At 44.0% G+C, this 10,719-nt stretch overlaps 1 protein-coding gene across 1 annotated transcript in view; it reads left to right on the top strand.

Moving 5' to 3' along the window:
* The first annotated feature begins 488 nt into the window (after nucleotides 1-488).
* Nucleotides 489-10,719, top strand: part of hspg2 (heparan sulfate proteoglycan 2) — a 522,026-nt gene continuing 511,795 nt past the window's right edge. The window contains exon 1 of the mRNA XM_043675530.1: nucleotides 489-837. Coding sequence (XP_043531465.1) covers nucleotides 769-837 — 69 coding nt within the window. The 5' untranslated portion in view covers nucleotides 489-768. The remainder of the gene's footprint in view (nucleotides 838-10,719) is intronic.

Raw genomic sequence — 10,719 nt, 5'->3', positions numbered from 1 at the left:
TAGGTACGTGTATGAATATGCAAGGAATGGAGGGATATGGCCAAAGGGATTAGATTAATTTGACATTCATGTTCAGCACAACATTGTTCTGCACTGTATTGCTCTGTGTTATACAGTGAAAAGTATTGTTTTGTATGCTAACCAGAGAAATCAAACCTTATGTTAGTACACCAGGGTAATAGAACAGAATGTAGAATATAGTGTTACAGCTACAGAGATGGTGCAGCGAAAACTCAATTCTCATATATGAGAGATCCATTCACAACTCCAAATACAGCATCAGGTAATGGCGTTAATGAGATGGGGAAGGGTGTGGGTAAATGGAGCTGGGTGAGTTTAATTTGGGATTATGGACTTATTGGAGAGAAGGGTCTGTTTCTGTGCTGTCCAACTGTGCTGAACAGATTCCTGCCCCTCCTCCTCCTCCTGTGTGGATTTTGTGAACTCCAGCTCCTGGAAGTCCATTCCGGGGAGTGGGAAGGAATCGGATCCGATCCTGGGGAAATCCAGGGAGAGTTTTAGTGAGGGCTCTGGGCAGAGCCCTAGCCCGAGCTCAGGCTGTGAGTGGAGGGAGGTTGCCGGCGAACTTTGTGCGGAAAAAAAAAGTTGGACTGTCCCCTTCGGGCAGAGCAGGGACACGGCAGGGAGCGGCTCCACTCAAGGACTTTGACTGACTTTCTCCTCCCAGCCCCAGCCACCGATCACTGGGGAGACTTTTTTTAAGGGGGGGAGAGAAGGAAAAGGGGGAAAAAAGAACCCTGAAGAGAAATGGGCCGGAGAAGAGTGTCGCTGCTTCACTGGCGGCTCCTCATCCAAGTTCTTGTCTTCTGCTTTTCTGTGAGTACAACTGTTCACCCCCCCCCCCCCCCCCAAAGAAAACTTTTCCTTCGCTTTTTCTGGCGTTTCTCGGTAGATTTTGAGCGGAGTTTACGTGGCGCGGGAGGGCGACTTTCCTCAAACGAGGAGTCCAGCAGAAGTTTTCAAAAACTCCTGAGGAAGTTGGACAAACTCTCGGAGCTCGAGCCTGGTCGAGCAAGCACTTTAGGGAAACTCTCTCAGCTTGCACCTTTTCTGAATTGGCCCTAGATCCTTGGGTATATTTGTATGAAAGAGACTGAGAGAGAAAAAAAATGCTGCTTGCACAGGCTAATTTTATCCAGTCTGGAACTGTTGCCATGGCTTGAAACCTATTCATAGTTTCCTCTAAATCAGTCTGTCCATCTATCTCCTAGTTCTGTGTTATTTTTGCATCAATATGTTTGCAGCTTGAAAAGATGATTGTAACAACAAAAAAAATACTTTTAACCTGCAGGGCACTGGAAATTAAGTCAGGTCGTGAATTTGGATTGGAAAATGTGTTCAGATTGATGCACTTCATTCTGGGCTCTCAGAGTCACAATGCTCTTTATATTGGTCTTACTCAGAAGATTAAAGATTTAATGACATCTTGACACCCACCATCACCTCCTTTCCCATCCCAGCTAGGTACATTATAATCCAGGAGCATGCTATCTGCACCCATCATTGCACAGTGGGGAAAGTTGGGTTAAAACTTTAATGTGGAGGAACTGGTGTTGGACTGGCATGGACAAAGTTAAAAATCATACAACACCAGGTTATAGTACAAAGAGTTTATTTGGAAGCAATAGTTTTTGGAGTGCTGCTCCTTTATCAGGTAACTGTGGAGCAGGACCATAAGGCACAGAATTTATAGCAAAAGATTACAGTGTCATGGCATGGTGTTGTGTGATTTTTTTTAAAACTACAACATTAAAGCCTGCTTCAGAATCCTGTTGGTTGATCTGGTTCTTCCAGCTGAATTGTGGTGCTGGTCTTTCATAACTTCTGCTCTCCCCCCTTCCCTTTTCCAGTTGCAATGTTGGAGCAGATACAAGTCTAGCACAGGACATGTTGTAGGTCACGTTTTGGAAACCTGAAAAGTTGAGGCAAGCACTCTCTGTGGGTTGCTCCGTTGATGTGAATTGAAGCTTTGTGAGAAGTGTTTAAAACTCAGGACGATTTCTGGAAATAATGTGAATCCTGTTAAATCAGCTCTTTGGCAGAGTTGCAGCTCTGTTACACTGTTCCTTTATTATGTGACCAATGCTGCAGAAACCCTTTAGAAGTAATTTGAGAAAAGAGTGTGAAATCAGTATGCAGGTTAACTCTCCAGCTGGTAAGCGATCAGTCTTGCACGTCCTCACGTTTGTAGATTTGAACTCTGCTCTTGGATTGGTCTCTGTTAGTGGAGCAAGGGGTCTCTCTTTTAGTTTCTGTGACCCTTTGAGGCAGAGGAGGGGTTGGGCAGTGAGCAATGATTATGGTTCTGTGATTTTGAATCTGGAAACTGGATGGGTTTGGCCTGGATTTGAAGTTGCTGTCATCATCTTATGTTCAACGACACTGACATGGATGAGTGTAGGGATTCTGACTGCAGTGGATCAAAACACACATTAGACATGTCAGCCCCGCATCTCTTCATTGGCTTCAATGATGAGGAAATGCAGGTGAGGCCAGTGATAGGTCTGACCTGCATGCACTTACTCACTCCTATCGGTGTTGGAAGTGGGCCCTTTTTGTTTATTCTTTCATTGGATCTGGGCACCGCTGGGTAAATGCTCTCGAGAAGTTGGTACTGGAGTGCTTTCCTATATCTCTATTGCTGTATATTCTCCGATAGGATCAGACATTTTGTTGCTGTGCAGGCATGTGGCTGGTGCAAGTGCACTGGTGCCTGGACCATGAGTCACTGCCTCTAATGGATGTGGGATGGAGGTTGTTACCTTTTTATTCAAATTGACAGGCCATCAGGTAAATCCCTGCAGTCTGCCTATCTGGTCTTCAGACAACAATGTAAAAACCCTGACTGAAATCTGGAACAAACTGTGGTGCTCTATCAACTCCCCAACCCTCTACTTTGACCTTTTTGTTATAATCTCCATGGCTGACCCTTCTCCAGCAGATGCCTGACCTCTCCTTTACCATCTGGACAGCCAGATCATCTGGTGGATTATGTTTTGTTTAGCACAGGCTCACTCACATTTGTCATATCTAGCAATTGCCTCAGTCTTGCCTCTCTCCTTGGTGATACAATCCAAGGGATAAGATTGGATTTGACCCGCCCACTGGTGATGTTCGGCGTGATCCCCCCCCACCTCCCTTAACCTCTCGACAGCTGTGCTTGAATCATTATCCAACACCAACACATGGATGAGTGGAAGCTTTCTCTGGCTCATTATTGGAAAGGCTGATGTTGGCATAATGGCCCTTCTCATCTCATGTCTGCTGTTCAATCCATTCCATTCTCTGGCCACTCTTGCACTGAACTAGATTGTTTGTGAACTTGCTATCTGCTGAGCTTCAAACTCTTGGTAACCTCCATCTCTTACACACTTTCATCTACCTTCAGAACATGACGTACCTTCAGAATATTACGTTGACTTTGCACCAACCTCTGCCAAAAGACTGCCTCCTTTCGTTATGCCTATCCTGATTGCTGGACCGTTCTCCTCGGAATTTCACCTGTAATCCAATTTGAGAAGATGTGAACATGTCTGGTGATTAGAATGGGAGGAGGACTCAAGGTTGTAGGGTTAGAGAACATTACAGAGAAAGGAAGGGATAAAGGTCATGGAAGGGCTTGAAAATGAGGATAAGAATTCCAAAATGGAGACATTGATCAACAGGCAGTCGTTGGTCAGGGGTCACAAGGGTGAGAAATGAACAGTATTCTGTAACAGTTAGGTTCCTGTGGTTAGACATCTGTAAGGTCAACCTGTCATGGAGATAGAGAAGGGATAATCGCAGCGACTGACGTTGTCAGTCTTTTCATTGTAATTTAAAGTCCACACTGGTCTGATTTGAAATGAAATGATAATAAGAGAAAAAGAGCGAATGGAAAAAAAACTAAAAGTGATAAAAATTAAATGACAAAATAACTGTGACTTGTGTGTACATTAATTAGGTTGAAGAATCACAAGAATGTCATTATCTTCAACTTACATCGTGCGGAATGTATTGTTCCTTTTCAAAACCAAGTGCCTTGAGGTGCTGTCCTGGGTTAATTGCTCTGCTTTGTCTGGTGTTCTGCTCTACAGCTGACACACATGCTTGAGGTTTGACTCTTGGTCTTATTGTGTCAACTGGCTTCAGTGATGCTGACCAGTGCTTTCGGCCAGAGGCAGTGTGTCAGAAATGGGAAGAAGAGAGTTACAGCAAGTGATTCCACTTGAAAGTATGTACACAGGCACATGAGGTGAGGACAGGATTGAACATGCTTTGTACATTTAATGCCTCGCTTTGGCTGTTAAACAAAGAGGTGCTGGCAGATAACGTTCAGTGCAGAGAAGTATGAAGTGGTTCATTTTGGTAGGAAGAGCATGGAGAAACAATATAAATTAAAGGATGTAACTCTTAAAAGGAGTGCAGGATCAGAACACCTGGGTGCTTTTGTGTATTAGTCACTTAAATGTACAGGCTGAGAGCACAGTTTATAAAACACATCTGTGCCATATCCTCATATAATCCCTACAGTGTGGAAGCAGGCCATTTAGCCCGTTGACTCCATACTGACCCTCTGATGAGCACCCCCCAGACTCCTACCCGATCCTTTTGTATCATAGCTAATCTACCTAACCTAGACATCCCTGGATATGATGGGCAAGTTAGCATGTCCAGTGCACCTAACCTGTACATCTTTGGACTGTGGAAGGAAACCTGAGAAAACATGGGGAGGACGTGCAAACTCCACACAGTTGCCCGAGGCTGGAATTGAACCCGGGTCCCTGGTGCTGTGAGGCAGCAATGCTCACCATTGTGTTACCTCCAAAGCTTCATTTATGTGGGTATAGAGTATACAAGGAATGATGCTGAACTTGTATAAGACACTAGTTCACCCTCAGTTGGAGTATTGTGTGTAGGTCTAGCAATCATACTTTAGGTTGGATGTGAAGTCATTGGAAGGAGTGCAGAAAAGAATGACAAGGATGGTTCCATCAATGAAGAACTTCAGATAGATTGGAGAAGCTGGGGCTGTTTTTCTTGGAGAAGGAATGATGGAGAGGAGATCTGACAGAGGTAAGCAAAATCATGAGGTGTTTAGACAAGGTGGAAGGGGACAAGCTACTCCCATTTGTGACAGAAGAGATTTCAGTAACAAAAGGAAGCAAACATGAAGTGAAGAGTCATCTAGACTCAAAGTTAGCTTGCTCTCTCTCCATGGATGCTGCCTGACCCGCTGTGATCTCCAGTAATTTTTTGTTTTCAGTTCAGATTCCAGCATCTGCAGTAATTTGCTCCTGTACAAGGTGAGGAAAACCTCTTTCAGAAAGCGAGTATTTAGCAACTGAAAGAACTGTGAATGCTGGGAATCAGAAATTAAAACAGAAATTGCTGGAAAAGCTGAGCAGGTCTGGTAGCATCTATGAAGCCAAATCAGAGTTAACGTTTCAGGTCCAGCGACTTTTCCTACGAGGGAGTATTTAGGGTTTGACATGCACTGCCTGAGGGTGCAATGGAGACAGATTCAATTGAGAAATTCAAAGAGGAATTTGACTTCCCCTTGGGGGACAACAAGGGGAATGGCACTCAGTGAATTGCTCATTCGGGGAGCCTTATGAAGCAATGGGCCAAACAATAGTCTCCTGTGCACTGTAACCATTCTGTGATCCTGGAGTTGGACCAGATCCTCAGCATGTCCAGCTTCATGTAAGGGAGGGAGGAAGCCACTCGTATCATCTCACAGGGCCTTTGACACTCTGTGCTGCAGGATGTTCTTTTGGAAGTTACAGCAACTGAATCTTTCTTCCTAAGCTGCAGTCTTTTTAGAAAGGCTGATTTTATTGTACAAAGTGTCCAATGATTGTGGGTTAGTTGGTGCGTGCACCATGAAGACCTGCTGAGAACAGAAATGGACTATTCAGCTCCTCCAGCCTGTTTTCACATTCTGCTAACTCATGTCTGAAAGACTCTCGCATTCAAATACCAGACTGCTAGTATGCATGTCCCTGACAGGGTGGGAAGTTGTTCTTCCAAAGATTAGGGCTATCTTCAGATGCCATTTCCATGGTGAATGATTGTATCCACTTGTGTTGGCAAACCCTGACTTGGACTGAACTGGAACTAGGCCAGTGAGTCTCAATTCTGTTGTGGGCAAAGTCTTAGAGAGAATTGTAAGGGATAGGATTTATGAACATCTGGATAGGAATAATGTGATCAAGGATAGTCAGCATGGTTTTGTGAAGGGCAGGTCATGCCTCACAAACCTTATTGAATTCTTTGAGAAGGTGACTAAGGAGGTAGACGAGGGTAAAGCGGTAGATGTGGTTTATATGGATTTTAGTAAGGCTTTTGATAAGGTTCCCCATGGTAGGCTACTTCAAAAAATACGGAGGTATGGCATTGAGGGTGAGTTGGAGGTTTGAATTAGGAATTGGCTGTTTGGAAGAAGACAGAGGGTAGTAGTTGATGGTAAAGGTTCATCTTGGAGTGCAGTTACTAGCGATGTTCCGCAAGGATCTGTTTTGGGACCATTGCTGTTTGTCATTTTTATAAATGACCTGGAGGAGGGGCTAGAAGGTTGGGTGAGCAAGTTCGTGGATGATACAAAAGTCAGTGGAGTTGTTGACAGTGAGGAAGGATGCGTCAGGTTACAGCAGGATATAGATAAGTTGCAGAGCTGGGCAGAAAGGTGGCAAATGGAGTTCAACGTAGGTGATTCACTTTGGTAAGAGTAACAAAAAGATGCGGTACTGGGCTAATGGTCGGATACTTGGTAGTGTGGATGAGCAGAGGGATCTTGGTGTCCGTGTACTCAGATCTATGAAAGTTGCCACCCAGGTAAATAGTGCGGTGAAGAAGGCATATGGCGTACTGGCTTTTATTGATAGAGGAATTGAGTTCCGAGCCCTGAGGTCATGTTGCAGTTGTATAAGACTCTGGTGCGGCCGCATCTGGAGTATTGTGTGCAGTTTTGGTCGCCATACTATAGGAGGAATGTGGAGGCACTGGAACGGAGGAGGTTTACCAGGATGTTGCCTGGTATGGTAGGAAGATCGTATGAGGAAAGGCTGAGGAACTTGGGGCTGTTTTCATTAGAGAAAAGAAGGTTTGGGGTGACTTGATAGAGGTGTACAAGATGATTAGGGGTTTAGATAGGGTCGACAGTGAGAATCTTTTTCCACGTATGGAGTCAGCTATTACGAGGGGGCATAGCTTTAAATTAAGGGGTGGTAGGTATAGGACAGATGTTAGGGGTAGGTTCTTTACTCAGCGAGTCGTGAGTTCATGGAATGCCCTGCCAGTAGCAGTGGTGGACTCTCCCTCATTATGGGCATTTAAGCGAGCATTGGATAGGCATATGGAGGATAGTGGGCTAGTGTAGGTTAGGTGGGCTTGGATCGGCGCAACATCGAGGGCCAAAGGGCCTGTACTGCGCTGTATTTTTCTATGTTCTATGGAACAGGACTGTATTTGCAGATAGTATGGAATCGCAGATTTCAGGGTGGTGTGTTCTGGAGATACCAGGATCATACCTAATCCCTCTAGAAAATGAAAGGGCATCAACACACACACTATTCAGTCTGAGAACTGTCTTGTTTTAGTTGAGAGAGCAGGATTAATACAGCAATAAGACACTAAATTTTTCTGAATTATCTGTAGGTGTAAAATTCTTAAACCTGTCCTTATTCTCACAATGTCAGGTCACAAAACGTATATAATTTGGGAAAGACCATGTCATCATGTCTCTCTTTGTCTCCAATCCCTGTAGAGTTAAGACTGTAAAGGGTGTCAGCAGAAGAATTAGATAAGTTGCCAGAGCGCAGGTACATTGTGCTAAGGCTGGATTGGAATTAATGCTGAGGATTGTGAATATGGTGGCTAATGTGTGTGTGTGTGTGTGTGGACGCTATCAGACCTGATTGGTGCAGAAAGGATTGATCAGTATGTGCAGTCTGTTAGTTGATTGTGAGTAGAGTGACCTTAATAAAACGATGCTTCAATACAATGTGGTATACGTCATATTTTAATCACAGCTCACAAATGAAGGTGAAGCCCTCAGGACTTGTTTGCACAGTCCATGAATACCCATTTGGTCTTACAGAACTTGAGTATTGCTGGGGAAAAAAAAATGCATTTTGTTGAAACTTTTCATTTTGCAATCATCAGAACAAATTTGTAAGAATGCTGATACAAGGGGAAAAGCATAATCCATGCTATGTGAGAGGAGAATTTTGATTAGTTTTCCATTGGTAGTACCATTGCCATGATAAGTGCAAGAATCAATGATTGCCAGTTAATTGCCAGGTTTTGTTTACATTTTATTGAAAAAGTCCTCTTTCCTAATTTAAAATTGTTCATCAACACTCCAAATCTATGAAATGAGTCACTGGGCCATTGCTTGTGATCCAGCATGGTGGTCGAAGCAGAGATTAGGAGAAGCCTGAAGTACAAGTTGTTTGTCTACACTTGGTCTGTAACTTGCTGGGTTTTCTGTAAAGGAATAGTAAATAATACTTTCATCGAAACTCCAGTAAAATCTGTATAACTTAAAGGTTTGGAAGGAGGTAAGAGATTAGATTATTGGAGGTGAGCAAATAGCTTTGCTATTACCATTGAGTTCCAGGCGATCATTAAGCTGTTGTGAAGGTTGAGCTTTTGAAAAATTAACAGCACAAGTATTTGTATTTGAAGCAAATTAGTCAAACTACAAATAGTCTGCCAGCACCTTGGTAGCAATGTAGCTGGGCTTTTAACTGAACTTCCTGTGGGACTGTACTCAGCATTAGCTTTTGTTCTGCAGGAGACATATACAAGGAGAATTCTGTCTTTACAGTGTTTACATTGCTAGTCTGCCGAAAAAAGATTGTTTCTATATTGCCTTGTGCTTAATTGGGAATTGTTATGTAGCTTAGAGTGGAAAAGGATGCCATTCAACCCATCATGTGTACTTGCACTTTTTTTCCAGACTGTAACAACTCAACACACATAAGAATATCTTTCCTCCTCTTCCCTCAATATTACCTTGATCTGATTCTGTTGCCAAGCATCTCTTGAAACATTTATTGTTTACAGAAATGAAATGTTTATAATTTTTGTTTTATATCCCGTAGCTGCAGCTAAAGAATGGAAGCTAATTATAGCATGACTTTAGGAAATGATATCAAAGAAAATTATATGCTTAGAAATTAAGTTTGCTTCAGATTTATGTTCAGCTAATTGTTCTTTGGTTCTAATGATGCCTTTTTTAAGGTCAATTTATTGCAGTATTTTCCTGCTTGATGAATCCAGAATGTTCCTAACATTGACTAATGCCACCTAATTGCATTGGTTATTCCCTCATCTGACTGAGTAGGCACCTCTGCAAGCCTCCACCCTCCTCCTCCAACCCTTGGCGCTCTTGCTTTACGTTTTACTCAATTTTTGGCCGCGATAAAAGGTTCAGTTTTTTTGGCTATGTGTTGCTGTTCCGTCAGCATTCAGCACTGTGCGGGTGAGAGCTGCTGTGTCCTTGGCCTGAGTGCACAAACCCAGGCACTGTGTCCCAGGCATTCCACAGCCTTGAGATCAGAGGAAGGATAGGGTTTGCCTGAAAGGAAAGCTGTAATGCCTAAAGAAACATGATAGGGAAGAGTTCAGGAAACTGAAGTCAAGGATTCTGTCACCTGGCCAGACGTGTTCAGACTTAAATTAAGCCTGTGTGCCACAGAATATTGTCTGAGATTGTGCAGTGAATTTACAGACACCACAATAAGTGCTTATTATGCCCTGGGGCTGTTTTAAAGTTGGAACATATTACATTTTGGAAGCTCTTTTTTATTAAATTAATTTCAGAGGAGAGTAGATGAAACAAGAGTGATGTAATTTAGGGTTCAAATTGAAGGCAAAGAAAATGACAAATTAATTCTGAGCTTTAGAGACAGAAAGGGCCAGTGTGTTGTACAAAGTTACTTTTAATTGTTTGTTTCATGGGCTGTGCGTGTCATTGGCAAGGCTAGCATTTGCTGCCCATCTCGAACTGTCCTTGACATGAAAATAGAGAGTTGCCGATTCTGCTGAGTAAGGATCTTCACAGGGATGTTAGGAAAAGAGGTCCAAGATTTTGACCCAGTGACAGAAATTTGATAATGTACCAAGACAAATTGTGTGGGTCTTGGGGCAATCCTGTCACAACCCTCCACACGGCAGTAATCCCCAGCACTGTCACCCCCACAACACACTGCAGTAATCCCCAGCACTGTCACCTCCCCTCCACACTGCAGTAATCCCCAGCACTGTCACTCCCCTCCACACTGCAGTAATCCCCACACTGTCACCCCCACTCCACACTGCAGTAATCCCCAGCACTGTCACTCCCCTCCACACTGCAGTAATCCCCAGCACTGTCATCCCCACTCCGCACTGCAGTAATCCCCAGCACTGTCACCCCCACAACACACTGCAGTAATCCCCAGCACTGTCACCCCCACTCCACACTGCAGTAATCCCCAGCACTGTCACCACCACTCCACACTGCAGTAATCCCTAGCACTGTCATCTCCCCTCCACACTGCAGTAATCCCCAGCACTGTCACCCCCACTCCACACTGCAGTAATCCCCAGCACTGTCACCTCCCCTCCACACTGCAGTAATCCCCAGCACTGTCACCTCCCCTCCACACTGCAGTAATCCCCAGCACTGTCACCTCCCCTCCACACTGCAGTAATCCCCAGCACTGTCAC

The sequence above is a fragment of the Chiloscyllium plagiosum genome, chromosome 34 (assembly GCF_004010195.1).
Source record: "Chiloscyllium plagiosum isolate BGI_BamShark_2017 chromosome 34, ASM401019v2, whole genome shotgun sequence".
NCBI classification, from domain to species: domain Eukaryota; kingdom Metazoa; phylum Chordata; class Chondrichthyes; order Orectolobiformes; family Hemiscylliidae; genus Chiloscyllium; species Chiloscyllium plagiosum.
This window is presented reverse-complemented; position numbering and strand designations above follow the sequence as displayed.